The sequence below is a fragment of the Maniola hyperantus genome, chromosome 18, assembly GCF_902806685.2.
Source record: "Maniola hyperantus chromosome 18, iAphHyp1.2, whole genome shotgun sequence".
NCBI lineage: Eukaryota > Metazoa > Arthropoda > Insecta > Lepidoptera > Nymphalidae > Maniola > Maniola hyperantus.
The window spans coordinates 10,707,301-10,723,358 of record NC_048553.1 but is presented as its reverse complement, the minus strand read 5'-3'; the positions used below and the strand labels follow the sequence as shown (position 1 = coordinate 10,723,358).

Genomic DNA, 16,058 nt, shown 5'->3' with positions numbered 1-16,058 from the left:
AAAATTGTGAAATAAAAATTTTTTACAAAAAAAATAAAAACCGACTTCGATACACAAACACTAAAAATTGAAAAATAATTTAATTTATTACCGAATATATTATGTATACAAGAGTTAATATAATTCCATAATAATATTTTTTGGGGTCGGAGCCAATGAGGTGCCATTGTGGAGTCTCATAACAATATGAAGTCTAGACGATTCGCGCAGCTAAAGCTAATTGGCACCGACCCCAAAAAATATTATTATGGAACTATATTAACTCTTGTATACATAATATATTCGGTAATAAATTAAATTATTTTTCAATTTTTAGTGTTTGTGTATCGAAGTCGGTTTTTATTTTTTTTGTCTTCACTTATAATCAGTACCCTTATTATAAATGCGAAAGTGTGTTTGTTTGTTGGTTTGTCCTTCAATCACGTCGCAACGGTGCGTATAGATAAAATGTATATAATGATTTTGTATAGATAAAAACCTGGAGAGTGACATAGGCTACTTTTTATTCCGGAAAATCAAAGAGTTCCCACGGGATTTTTGAAAACCTAATTCCACGCGGATGAAGTCGCGGGCATCAGTTAGTTAGTTTATACTGATGATGATGATGAGGACACAAATCCCTTTAGCTTAATGTGGTCAAACCAGTCAACAGTACTAATTGTTTTGTGTATATAATAGGTACATAGTAAATCGCATAATATACAAAATATGTGAGCTGCTGTAAGCGGCTGCGCCACAATCGGCTTACCGGAGCGCATTAAGCAGCCATCAAATATGCATGCCACTCTGCGTGCAGTTCCCTGCTTCCCAAGTCCTACCTACAAGCACAACATAAATAGAGGCGACACCCTTGATGTTTGTCCGACGAGCCAGCTTTACGGTGGTAGCACCAAACCAGAACGACAGATTCACTACCTACTAAGCAAAATAGCCTCATAGCCTCAATAGCTCAACCGGTACAGGAGTGGACTGAAAACCGAAAGGTCGACGGTTCAAACCCCGCCCGTTGCACTATTGTCGTACCTTGTCCTAGCACAAGCCTGACGCTTAATAGGAGAGGAAAGGGGAATATTAGTCATTTAACATGGTTAATATTCTTCAAAAAAAAAAAATTAAAGGAGATGACCCAAAACGTATCCAAGCCCGACACTAATCATATCCCTGCCCGGCACAAAAGAAAAGTATTTCATAACTAGATGATGCCCGCGACTTCGTCTGCGTGGATTTAGGTTTTAAAAATCCCATGGGAATTGGGAACTCTTTACTTTTCCGGGATAAAAAGTTGCCTATGTCACTTTCCGGGGACGTGAGCTACCTCTGTACCAAATTTCAAATAAAGCGGATGGGCCTTTAAGAATCCCGTGGGAACTTTTTGATTTTCCAGGATAAAAAGTAGCCTATGTCTGTCCGCGGGATGTAAGCTAACTGTGTACCTCATCCAAATCGGTTAAGCTGTTGGGCCATGAAAAGCTAGCAGACAGACAGACAGACAGACACACTTTTTCATTTATAATTAGCATGGATATGGATTTAGAGTAAAAATAATACTAAGTAATTATCGTATTATAATATTAGTTTCTTTGATTTTTGGTGGCCGTTTTAGCGTGGGGACTTTGGCCAAACCCTTATCATTCTGACAGCAGACCCTAGCCCAGTGGTGAGTCGACGATGTGGTTAATGATGATGATGATACATTTTAACTTCTATCCAACATTTTAACCACCAGGCTATCATCGTTTGTGTAAATGTCATCATCATCATCAACATGATCAACCCATCGCCGGCTCACTAAAGAACACGGGTCTCCTCTCAGAGAGAATGGTTTTGGCCATAGTCTACCACGCTGGCCATGTGCGGATTGGTAGACTTCACACACCTTTGAGAACATTATGGAGAACTCTCAGGCATGCAGGTTTCCTCACGATGTTTTCCTTCACAGTTAAAGCAAATCATTTTCAATTGCTTAAAACGCACATAACTCCGAAAAGTTAGAGATGCGTGCCCGGGATAGAACCCCCGACCTCCGATTAGGAGGCGGACGTCCTAACCACTAGGCTATCACAGCTATATTAGGTATGTGTAAAGGTAGGTACATAGATTAAATGGAGTGGTCGTAATACCGGGATACATAAGCGGCTTGCAATGGGCGGGGCGCGGGCCTCCAGTCGCGGGTGGTGTGGGCGGACTGAATACTGAATATTACTGAATACTTCATCATTGCTGCTTTACTGTAAATAAAATACCACAAATAATACCACGCACTGTAACGTGCAAACCACAGACTTTTAACACACTCCTTGGCGGTGATGCGAAACATAGAGATAAAATAAAGGCATTACAAAACATTTTATTAATTATCTTGTTAGTAAGAAAAAGAAAAAAACAGTGGAGAAAAATCAGCACTTAAAAACAAAAACCTTCAGTAAGTAAGCACCTACCTAAGTACCGAATCTCGAGCTTTATAAAGAGGGCGACACCCGTCCACCGTAGGCCGTAGGGAAAGGCTCATGAATATTTTAAGTGATTCATTTTATGACAGATTGACTTCATCGACTGGCTGCAGGCTGCGACGTAAGCGGAGGAAAATTGTTTACATTACCATTATCGGATGAAAGGTTTAAATTTTTTTCAAACAGGGTGCATGAGTAAACTTTTTACATAAGAAAATTGCGCCTGTACTTGATAAGCTAGTGGTTGTGACGTCAAACTCCTATTCAGGGGGTCCGGGATTCGATCTCGGGTACGAACATGTAACTTTTCGGAGTTATGTGCGTTTTAAGCAATTAAATATGTACCATGATATCACTTGTTTTACCGGTGACAGAAAATATCGTCGAAACCTGCATGCCAGAGTTCACCCCGATGTTCTTAAAGGTGTATAAGTCTGAGAATCCGCAATGAGCCAGCGTATCTAGTGTACAATTTTTTTAACCGAAAGGAAAAAGGCCCCCTCTGAACCAAAACTTTTTCGGATTTTTTTTTACCCGATTGCGCCAGAAAGAAGGGTATGTTTTTTTCTATTTCATGGAGAGTTTAAACACCAAAGGCACAATAAGTTTCGGTGAGTATGTTCAGGAACTTTTCGATCTTGTCCCCCCTTCACCATTTTACCACCGAACCGCAAGACGTCGGGCGAGTTTCCATCCTTATGTCGTCGACATCCCATCTACACGCACGAAACGTTTTGCGTCATCATTCCTCATACGCATGGCTAAGGTTTAGAATACTATTCAACGATATGTGTTTCCTACCAATTACAACCCGGGTATCTTTAAAACAAGAGTGAATAAGCACCTTCTTGGTAAATGCGTCCCATCTTAGGCCACATCATCACGTCGTAAAGGCGTCATGGCCCAGAAAAGTCTTCAGCAGTAGCACTCGATTTGCACTCTTGTGTCCCGGGGCCGGCTGGCGGCTGTAATCTAGTTGGCACCCCGCTACTCGGTTAAAATCGCAAGGCTAATAAAATATTTTGACCCTTTTACTAGACGAATACGCCCTACTATTCTGTACAATCGTGCACGATTATCTTTAATTAACGGATGAAAGTCATGAAAGTTTTTATGAAAACCTATCATTTTTTAACTCATACCTCTAAGTATCCATGAAAAACTATTATCTTATTATAAAAGTAATATCTTCCGAAATTCGCTCTGGAAGACATAACAAAACCTGGCTTATACAAACATTTTTAATCTGAAATCTAGTTAGGGATTTTGTTAATATAATGATAATTCCCATTAATTATGTACTAAGGTTCTATTTATGACATCTATTGAGGCAAAAAGCTTTTGGAAATGTGTGTGAGCTAAAGCTTTGTGTTGATGAGAGTACAGACAAACCCCACGTTAGTATTCGGATGTGACAATAATTGAAATTTGTGCCCGGAGGCATTCATGGCAAATAACTTTATTCACCATTTAGCTTCCAATTTTCAAGGCATCTTTCAAGGAATCTTTAATCAGTTTTTTATGTAGGTACAAAATACTCAAACTTAAATTATTTATTCAGAATAGGTACAATTTTACGCTTACTGATGGTCCAAATTTTAATTTGTAAGATGATATAGTGGTGATAATTAATACGTACTTAAAACTAAAGCTACGAGGGTTCCAAATTTGCCCAGGTCTGAGAAGACCTGACCTATAAAGTTCGTTTGTACCTACCAAAAAAATCAACATTACTATTATTTTTATTGAAATGTTTTCGATAAGTGTACCTACTTGCCTAGTGTATATAAAGCTACATTATTTCTAACTACACTAGCTTATGCCCGCAACTTCGTCCGCGTGGACTACATAAATTTCAAACCCCTGTTTTACCCCTTTAAGGATTTAATTTTTAAAAATACTTCCGGCTTCGCACGGGTAGCTTATTATAATTTTCGTAGAGACCTCTAATTTTTTGAAAATAAAATATATCTGTCAGTCAGGAATAATGAAGCTTTCTATTGGTGAAAGAATTTTCTAAATTGGTTCAGTAGTTCTAGAGATTACCCCCTACAAACAAAATTACAAACTCCTCTTTATAATATTACTAGCTGATCCCCGCGGCGTCGCCCGCGAAGATTTAGGTTTCTAAAGATCCCGTATGTCACTCAGGAATAATGTAGCTTTCTACTGGTGAAAGAATTTTTAAAATCGGTTCAGTAGTTCCAGAGATTACCCCCTACAAACAAACTTAACGACATTACCTCTTTATATAATAGTATAGACTAGCTGCCCTGGCGAACTTCGTTCCGCCTAACAGTCGATTAAATTTTTTTAAATTTTTCTCTCCGTAAGAATCGAAAAGAAAATAAAAAAGAATTAGCGATCGGTTCAGCTGTTCTCGAGATTTGCGATCAGCAACACATTTAGTGATTCATTTTTATATTATAAAGAAGATAGTATAGATATAATCGTAAGTACATTTTGTGTAAAATACGGAGAATCATAGGTTTATACGTTCATAATTATCATAGTTATGTATAACAGGTAGAATTAGTCGGTGTAGCCTAGTTTAGCCAGCCTATATCCATCAATGGAAATACGACGGTATATATACGGTTTTTTTTTCTACAACCGCACCGCGCGCCACCGTAAGGAATTTCACCCTCACCATCTGGGTGTCTGGTGCACTTCGGCCGTCCGCTGCGCCAGATCCTTCTTTCCACGCACGTGCAAACTGTGGAACCAACTCCCATCGGCGGTGTTCCCACTAGATTATAACATGGGGTTATTCAAGGGGCGGACCAACAAATTTCTAAAAGGACGGCAACGCATCGGCGGCTCCTCTGATGCTGCAAATGTTCATGGGCGGCGGTAATCACTTAACATCAGGTGACCCGCCTGCTCGTTATATCTATTAAAAAAAAAAAACGACAAAAGTGAGAAGACTGAAGGAAAAGTTGTAACGTAGCAACCTTACATAGATAGAGCCAGTCCCAGTGCGCCTATAGAAGCGAGGCTGCAACCGGAATTTTCCTGGCATTTTTCCATTACCCGACAAATTGCACTCTTGCCTCCATAATGGGTCTACTCTTCTTGAACATAAGTTATTATTTATATGGTAACTTGAACATAATAATTCATTTTGTTTTGCTATAGGTAACTAGTGACTAATTCTGCTGTAGGTACACTATCTAAATTGACAAGTCTACAAGTTTATTATACTTTTCCGCAGGGAGCATTATGAAAGGAATAAGTAGTAAGTACTAATACTTACATCAAAATATGGGCAAAATACCACTTTGATTACATGTTATCAAAGCGGTATGTCCCAATGGCGGCTCCCTGTATTAAATTTTCCGTTCATTGATAAATACTAGACCACTGATGTGAATAATCGAATATCCATGCACAGCTCTTGCTGCTTCTCTACAATGAGTCTTATCATATTTAATGATAAAGTACTATTTTGAATGTGCTACGTCCATGCAATATAGGTGCATCTGGGTTCATATCGATAGGTGTTCCTGTCCAATGCCTGTCTGTTGGGGTTATGCGTTTTGGTAATGATCACATGCCAAATGCATGCCAACGTAAAATATTTGTATGACCAATTGTACAGGTTCTTCAAAGGGGTTGGCCTTCCAACATCAATGCTTCAAGCTGTTATGCATCGCGTACGAATACACGGCCATAATAAAAGTCACGCAAATTGCTAATGCGCGTGGCCGCCATTTTAGTGACGTCAGCACTAGACCGAAGTTTCGAGCTGATGGTATATTTTTATTCTTACTAAAAAGTTAGAGGTGCGTGCCCATGATCGAGTCCCGGGCCCCCTGACTGGAAGGCCGATGTCCTAACCACTGGGCTGGCACACCTTTATGCCCTTTAATGTACTATTACGCTATGACGCTGACAATGCTTCAGATTTTTCTTCTTCTCCGGGCTGGTTTCCGCACTTAAACGTTTCCGTCTGTTGTGTGTGCCTTGACCCTCCCTACCGAATTCTTCACTCCTGCCATCCAAGCTCGCTCCTGAAGCCAAGTAGACCGCCCAGGTTGCCGCGGGCTTGGAGTGAGGTTAGGTATCTCAAATGACAATGCTAATTTCTCTACAAATGGTATCTACGCCCAACCGACGTCAGCGTAGGTACCTACCTAAGAGGAATTCAGAACTTGTAGTAAACAGGAAAAGAGGCATTTTATTTCAATTTAAAAAAATAAATTATATTTAATTTCCTCCACTGGAAATTGCTGAAATGTGCTGAAATTGCTCTATGTAGGTATAGGTATTAAAGCTTTGTGCATATAGAAACAACAAGTTGGAAATCCCATTCAGCATTCGTATGCTTATAAAATTGCCTATTGACCGTTATAGGCATTTACTTAACATATATTGTACAGTGAAATTTTAAACGAAATATTTTAATTGTAATTATGAGGAAAATGGCAAAAGGTTCCGTATACCTAGTTTCTCTCTTTTTCTTCTTCTATAGGTAGGTTTCATACTTAATCAATAATAATCATTAACAGACTTCCAAAAAGGAGATGGTTCTCAATTCGGACCAATTTTTTTTCGTCTACTAATTTGTGCGTCGTATACCTACCTTACCTACACGCGCCTACACTATTTTTTTTTTAGAAGTAGATTTCTAAAACTATCATAAAATCTTTATAGTGTCAGAAAAAAGCCAATCAGCTAATGTATGAAAAAAATCATTAAACATTTTGAAAACCCCTATTTTATCGCCTTCGGGGTGGAATTTTCAAAAATCCTTTCTTAGTGGATACTTACTGATGGCATAATATCAAGCTGTAGGTAGGTACGTACTATGCCAAACAGCCCGATCCGTCCAGTCGTGGTTTAAACTGTGCATTGATGATTGATTGATGATCATAACAAAAAAATTGGGGGTCTCCACATTAAGGAACCCTAAAAATCTATGTACATATTATCTCACAGCGATCGCGTATGTACCTACCTATATTAATATTATATTAAGGATACCTTCAGGGGTCAATAATAAAATACGATACGCCCGTACGCGATATTATGTTGAACACAACGCTAAGTAGCCCAGTATTATCTGTGATCGACTGTTAGTTACAACTTCATTTAACATAATTAAATTAATATAATAAATAAATAGAAATAGATTTTAGACTCACTTATTAATTTATTTTGATTTAGAAATGAGTTCATTTTATAGTGTTTTTCTTTGCGCTTTGTTAGTGAATTTTGCTGGCACTTCCAAGATTAATAAGGTAAGCTGATATAATATTCTTAAATGTTACCAGGGAAACGGTATCGGAATGATAAAATATGATACGGATGATCGGTACGAGAATGATAAATAAATTATTTGATTTAAAAATTTTGCAAATCGGTCAAACCTCGAAAAAATCGGTGTAGGTACATACCTAGTAGGTACATACATAAAAAAAAAGAAACGGGCCGAATTGAGAACCACCTCCTTTTTGGAAGTCTGTTAAAAATATGTCTTTTTACAAATTGTGCCGGGACCCTGAAGTTTACAAAACCTGTATAGAGAATACAAACTTACCTATTTCCAACTATTTCCACAAAAAAAGTATACAATTAATAATTACAAGCTTCTGGAGTTCAGCTCGCAACTTCGTCCGCGTGGACTACACAGATTTCAAACCTCTATTTTACCCCCTCATGGGTTGAATTTTCAAAAAGCCTTTCTTAGCGGATGTCTACGTCATAATAGCTATGTGCATGCCAAATTTCAGCCCGATCCGTCCAGTAGTTTGAGCTGTGCGTTGATAGATCAGTCAGTCAGTCAGTCACCTTTTCCTTTTATATATTTAGAAGTACCTAGGTATATTAAAAGTAGGTAGGTACTGCCCACCATAAAATATTTAATGGCGAATACAAAAAGGTTTAATGCAACCGGATTTTTTAAAATAAGTATTACAAAGTTATTAAAGTTAGTTTTGTTTTAAAAATATGAATAAATGTGTGAACACAATATGGATCAACTATCTATAGGTACCTAAATAACGAAGTACGTACCTAGGTACGAATAACGAAATGGCATGGCAACGCCGTGCGTCATATATAACTAACTACCTACGCTAACAACAATATTTTGCTCAATTATTATTCCTTTTTTATGGGTAAGTATTTTAGGAAACTATTTTTTAACTCCATAGACTTGCTAAGTATCGAATTCTGATCAGGCAGAATTTTTTATAGTAATAAAAATCAGCCTACCATATGCGTAGTACATAATTAATTATCAACCTATAGGTGACGCTGTATAATTTAACAGAGCACTACCAATTTATACATTCGCTTCCTAATCAGTCGAGATATCTATAACAATTTACATAGTAGGTAGATAATACTATCGGTTGTTTATACCTACCTAAAACGCGAAAGAATCGCCTCATCTCAGTAAGCGACTAGCGCTTTGATAAATCATAATCATCGCAGTAAAATATATGAACACAAAAATTTAGATAACTATAAGTAGTTATAAGAAGGTATATTAAAGTTAATTGCGCGTTAAAATTTCATTGTGACAGTATACTAAAGTCAAGGACAATGGTAAGTTATGTTCATTAGTTAACCTCTACACTGATCTGAGAATAATTTTAATAAATATTTACTTGGCACCCATATGTTTTTTGTTGATGATAAAACAGATGATAACATTATCTCTACCTAGATGTTGTAACAATTCGGTCATTAAGCCATTGCTAAATTACACTTTTAATTATTACACATTTAATGTAGGAAATATTGACAAAAGTTAAATTATTATTCGTAATCGTAGTAATAATAAAAATGTAGAGTAAAGTTGACAACCATAGTTGACAACTCTCTAATTGGTCTGAAATTAGCAGCAAGTAAATCTGTTTTTCTCTATGGTCTGAAAGAAACTAACGAATCAATAGTGGTCTCACTCTTTACTGTTGTGTACGCTTTACTATAGAATGAGGTGAAGCTAAGCTTCGTAAGCTCAAATAGAACAGAACCGTAGATAGAGTAATAAAGGTAGATTGAAGTACTGTGTAACCGCGTATGAGATAGCGATAGCACGACGTAACGATGAATAACACGACAATTATTACCATTGTTTAGTAGTCAATGGTGGTAATTCTGTTGTACCCTAACCTAAACCTAAACTAAATTTTAGATTCTTTAATTTTAGGATTTCTATTTCTAAGCTGCATTCGCAATTTTGCTTCAACTAAATTTAAACATCCTAAATGGCCGTCTAAAATGACGTTTGAATTGAATAGTAAGTGTTGCTATTTAAGATAACAAGAACTGCACTAATGTTGTGTTTGATTTTCCCCTTTAATCTTAAAACTATTTTTTGCGAAAAATATCGAACGATGTTACTTGAAATACAAAAATAATAACTTAACTTGATTTATTTAGGTCGAATCACAATAAAAGTGTCGAAAATTGAAGTTTTGTTCATTTTATCGTGTGAAGTAGGCTTAAGTGTTTGATCAAAAGTGCTAGAACCCAGAGCCGTAAAACCAGTTAAAAAAACAGATCTATTATTTTTGTTGCAAATATAATTTCTAACCTAATTTCTTTATGTTTTGTGGTTAAAGAATCTTAGTTTTTGTTACAAAACTTTGTGAAAATAGTGGTTATGTGCATAAAATAGATAAAAGCAAAGAATTTTGCTTGGAATCTTACCTACCTACCTTACCTTGAAATCACCGAGGTACCTAATTGTCAAACTCTTGCTAGGAAATCAATGCAAACAGATGAAAAGCAATCATCCTAAATAACTGACTGCCACAGAGTACATTGAATATACAGGTAAAGGAATATACAGCGAGGAAGTTCTGAAACTTGGCGGTATACTTACAAATCTGGCGTGCAAGGACGTGGAACGAGGTATCCATGAATTCTGCTATGAATTCAACAAACTAAGGCGGTAATGTGATTTAAGGCATGAAAGTACCTACAAGATCAAGATTGAATGTATATACCTACGTGTATAATAATAATAATAACAGGTAACAGCTGGTATCATCATAATGATCAACTCATTGCCAGCTCACCTCTCAAAATGTAGTTTGGCCATAGTCCACCACTCTGTCCAATTGCAGATTGACAGACTTCACACACCTTTGAGAACACTATGGAGAACTCTCAGGCATGTAGGTTTCCTCACAATGTTTTCCTTCACGGTTAAAGAAAGTGATACTTAATTGCTTATTAAACAGCTAGTACATATTATAATATAGCAAAAAATGGAAGTGTAGCATACCTATATAAAAATAATAATTACAGGCAACAGTTAGTATCATCACACGATCAACTCATTGCCGGCTGACTACTGAGCAGGGGACTCCTCTCAAAACGGGAAGAGTTTGGCCATTGTCCACCACTCTGGCCGAGTGCACATTGACAGATTTCACACACCTTTGAGAACACTATGGAGAACTCTCAGGCATTTAGGTTTCCTCACAATGGTTTGGTTCACCGTTAAAGAAAGTGATGCTTAATTGCATAGTAAACAGCTAGTATGCATAGCAAAAAATTGAAGTGTAGGATACATTACACCTTTCAACACATCATCATAACAAACTTTCAATGTTGATAATTTTTATTTCAGCCCATTTCATGAAACCAAGTATATGGAGCCTGCGAGTTAAAAAGATGTTCCGTCACTCATCTACCAAAAATGAACAGTTGTTTCCTAAACTTAATTTTTATTTAAATGTTATTGAAATAAATATTAATTATGTACAGTACAGAATGAAACATATGTATATATTTTATTATTTTATTTAATAAAAGTAATTGTTAATTAAGTATCTGATTGAAGTTTTCTTGCTTTTGTTAGGAAATTCTTGCCTTCATCATACTGAGCAGCTGTAGTATGACTTAGTTGTACTAGTACTACCTGAAAAATGAAATTTATAATCTATAGGTATAAATAGTTCAAAATTAGTTTTCAGTCCCTATTTATATCAATTTCAATGCAGTCTTCACCATAACAATTATAAAATCATTTTTTGAGGTTTGCATATTCTTTGGCTAAAATCTATAGAGTACTCATACTTTGAATTAGCTCAGACTAGACATAGTTAAAACATAATACTTTAAGCACAGATATGTATAGAGAGCATACTTTGACTTTGCTCTGACGTAAGTTTCAGTTAAAACGAGACAGATTTATGCCAATGATATAACTCTGTCTCTTTTATCAGTATCTTAAGTCTATGCAAAGTCAGAGATCTATAGATTTCAAACTAAATAAAGGTTGAGTCTATAGATTTCTGTATTAATTTGTAGAATTATAGGAATGTGTAGAAAACTTTAGTCCGTTTTCAATAAAATAGATCTAGAAAAGATAAAAGAAATCAAATTATTTTTTGACGTTATTTCTCTTCTAACCATGGGTTCCATACCTCAAAAGGAACCATTATAGGATCACTTTAGGTACTAGAAGTACCCTATATACTTCTTGTGACCTAAAGGCAGGTAGCTAGGTCAGTACATCATCATCATCATCATCATTATCAATCCATCGCTGGGCCACTACTACTGAGCACGGGTCACCTCTCAGAATAAGGTGTTTTGGCCATAATCTACCACACTGACCAAGTGCGGATTGGCAGACTTCACACATTTTTGAGGATGTTATGGAGAAGTCCTAGCTTTTCTCTCTCTCTTCTGTACATATTATGTAAATGTAAAAATATAAACTGACTGACTGACATCAGCATATAAGCTGCTGACTCCTGAGTCTAGTAGTTTATTAAGCTGCTGAGTTTAAAAACTTGAGAATTTGCATGTAAGGAACGTTTACTTTAAGTACCTATATAGACCACTACGACATAATTTTCAGATACTTACATAGGTACTTATTCCACCCGAACAAAGCTGGGGCAGGTACAACTCAGGCAGGTCAGCTAGTTAACCTGAAATGTGATACCCATATGGCTATGGGAATACCTATATAGGTAAACTCAACAAGATCCTATCATGATATGTTTAGGAATTACAAGATGTATCTACTAGGTACTTCTCAACTAAAACTTATCAGATGATTAAAGTGAACCCAGGCTATGTCAGTTAGTTGTAGTTATCTATACTGTACTGTAGCTAGTATAAGTACCTACTTATGCATGTAATAGGTAGTCTTTCAAGCAGGTATCTACTGAGTTGAAAATAAAGAAGTAACTGGGTACTACTCAAGTACTTAGTTCAATACTAGGGGTATGTAAGTATAAGACATAACTAAATGTAAAATCTGTTAATTTAGCCTATAAATAAACCTTTAGGTGAACTCATTAAGATTTTAGAACTTAAACTTTATTATAAGTACCTACTCTACCACCACACTTATTCTGCTTTATTATTGATATGTTTAGCAATAAGTAGTAGGTAGTAGGAATTAATCTCATTGATAATGATAACAAGGCATCAAGTTTTACCTTGGCATACCTAATTGGCAAAGATTTATGTTCACACTAATATTTAGGTAGCTACCTATGCAAGTTTTTGTCTCTGGGTATGTTCCTTTATGCATCTAACCTAGTTGGGCACAGAGATTTTTCACAAGGACACATACTAGTGAAGGATATACTTATAGGCTACTTTTATTAGGTAGGTAGGTAAGCTAAGTACCTACAGAAAAGTATCCTAGTCCCACAGGATTTTCGAACAGCTGCCACTTGCTAGTTAAGAAATAAGGAGACTTAAGGATCTTAGGTTTGCCTTGCTGAAGCCGCCAGGATGTCTGTGGAGGTGTCTGATACTCTTAGACAACAAAGTAGATAACCAACCTAATTATTTTTTGTGAATTAACGACGAGCCAGAGAAACCACGTATATTTCCATTTTATAAAGTTTAAATTAAATTAAAACACTTAAAAGACACTTTTTTTATCTTAAATATAACAATTCTAAACTCAAATAAAAATATTTCTTTCAAAACACGTCCATTTTGCCATTTAAGCAGACTCTTTAAATTTAGTGGGCACCTCGCGAGGTCCACTCTAATTTTAGAAAATTTTAGGTTGACGTTTCTTAATTTAGGCATTTAGTTCGTGCAACAGAATAACTTTTGCTCTTTAAAATCTAAATTGAATAGTTTAGTGCTGTCAAATTCAATTTTAGGTTAGACCTGTCATTTAAGTGGGTTTTCAGAATAACACACCTTTCTAAGTCTAATATTAGACATTTTAAAATTAGAAAACCGCCTAGAGAATCGGCCCCAATATTTGTATTAACCGATCAACAATATTTGTATTACTTAAACGTTTTTTATGTGAAAACAAGTACCTAAATAATTAATGAGAAATACAATTACGCCACGAATTCTCATGGTTTGTTTTTCAACTAAAGTTGCATTCCTTGTATGTATTCTTTAAAAAAACCGGTTACACGATAAGGGACAAAAAATAGGTTAGCTGCGTCTATGTTTATCACATTAGTAACTTTATCTGTGCTCTCTTTTTAGTGTGAATGAGAAAGCAAACGTTCCTACATTTACCTTTATTACTCTATCTACGAGCAGAACCTTAGCAGAACTCAGTAAACTTTCGATGAGCATTCACGGAGGTAGCTAATATCAAAATGTTATATAAAATTCGTTTCAGATTGTATGTTAAATTTAATAAAGGTTAAATAAAACAAACTGCGCGCGGTTAAACAGCAACAGATCTGCGTAGTACATTGATAATATAAACTATGTAGTTATCATGATAATTTATATTGCATAACAAAACATTAGCTTCGCTAATTCTTGGTCACGAGGCTTGCATGATATGAACACAATAATAATAGAATTGATAACTATTTAAATGACCTCGTTGATAGATCGAGACAAACTTCCGCATTAGAGGTTCTTTGAAATAAAGCTTCACATACTTAATTATAATTACTTAATCAGAATCAGAATGATTAAGTAAAGCCTTTCTCTATTGAAAGGCGTCTTTTTACGTCTGTAAAAAGTCAATCGTACATACCTAACAGTAATTTTTGGTTTTTGGTATTGAGGTGATGAATGATGATGATGATGATAATTTATACTTACCCCCACTTAAAATTAAAGCTACAAGGGTTAATAACCAGTGGCGTGCACAGGATTTCAAGCCAGGGTATGCATTTAGGTATGAACTTATTTTCCGGCAGGTTTTAATGAAAAATAAGCATTGATTTTTACAACGCGGGTAAGCAGTGCGTTTATGCCTCTATGAGCTGCACGCCACTGTTAATAACACGCCGTCTGAAAAGAAGCCCATAGCATTAATCGCAGTTGTTTTTAACACGTTTTTATTAACTCGCTTTCTTGTTTTATTTAAATAGACTTTAACTGAGCCCCAATAGCTCAACCGGTATAGGAGTGGACTGAAAACCGAAAGGTCGACGGTCAAACCCCTCCTCCCCCCTCCTAGCACAAGCTTGACGCTTAATTGGAGAGGAAAGGGGAATATTAGTCATATAAAATGGCTAATATTCTTTAAAAAAAAAAAAAAAACTAACCCTTTACGAAGATTTACTCGTAATATTTAGCAAGTGTCTGTACTAAATGATTTCCACGACTTCATTCACGTGAAATTAAGTTTTTTTTTAAATCCCATGGGAACTCTTTGATTTTCCGGGATTAAATGTAGCCTATGTCCTTATCAGGGATGTAAGGGAAGTAAGAACCTGTAGGATTCCTAACCTCTGAGATCTCTTACGAACACATCGTTGGCCCCCTTGTATTGGGCTCTTACTTCTTCTTCACAAATTGGATTTTTTACAGAAACAGATACCTAATCCACGAGTATGCGTCATCGGCGCCGGAGTAGCAGGGCTGACGTCGGCGCGGTACCTGCAGGATGAAGGCATCAACTTCACGGTGCTGGAGTCAACGCGGTACGTGGGCGGCACGTGGCGGTACGACCCCAGAGTCGGCACCGACGAGAACGGCCTGCCTCTTCACACTAGCATGTACAAACATTTGAGGTAAGTCAACGGGGTAAAATGTTAGGGTAAATGGGCCATTTTTTTTGTGAACATATCGAAAAACCGGCGCTCGCTTCGCTCGCGCTTTTGTTTTCTGTTTATTACTACCCACAACTTCGTCTACTACAAAAAAATACTACATTTTGTAAAATTTCACGATATATTGCAAATAAAATATCTGACTGACGCTAGAGGTCAATGAACGTTCTGTAAGTAGGCAACTCGGACCCGAGTTTTGCACGCTATACATTGCGGCTTTGAAAAATATTAAAACTACATAATGAGGCAAATGGTTGTTGGTATATTGGATCGTGTTTAGGTAGTTAACGCTAAGTTTTTGCTAGCGTTCTGCTTACATCCTGTAGCAGCCAGAGTTTGGCTAAAATGCATTTCTGCTCAAGTTATGTATGTATCTCTCACGTAACAGATAGCACGGTATCTTATCAATCATGTTATAAAGGGAAGTTTACAATGGGTTTACAATGTCGGGTCATATCGCTTATCAGCCATCAAGAAACTGAAACAATCTTGATGCTATTGAGATCTATAAAAAAAAATGACGCTAATAATTCTCAGAAATACCTAGGTATCTATATTTTCTGTAAAAAACCGGCCAAGTGCGAGTCAGACTCGCGCACCGAGGGTTCCGTACTACAATCGTATTTTT

At 36.4% G+C, this 16,058-nt stretch overlaps 1 protein-coding gene across 2 annotated transcripts in view; it reads left to right on the top strand.

Annotated features, from left to right (window-relative positions):
- The first annotated feature begins 7,500 nt into the window (after nt 1-7,500).
- The window catches only part of LOC117990728 (senecionine N-oxygenase-like), a 12,656-nt gene continuing 4,098 nt past the window's right edge, over nt 7,501-16,058 (top strand). The window contains exons 1-2 of one of the 2 annotated variants that reach the window (XM_034978213.2): nt 7,501-7,693; nt 15,189-15,391. In XM_034978213.2, the coding sequence (XP_034834104.1) occupies nt 7,622-7,693; nt 15,189-15,391 (275 nt within the window). In that variant the 5' untranslated portion in view covers nt 7,501-7,621. Of the gene's footprint in view, nt 7,694-8,835; nt 9,006-15,188; nt 15,392-16,058 lie in introns of those variants that run through there. The other variant, XM_069504692.1, reaches the window with a different exon arrangement.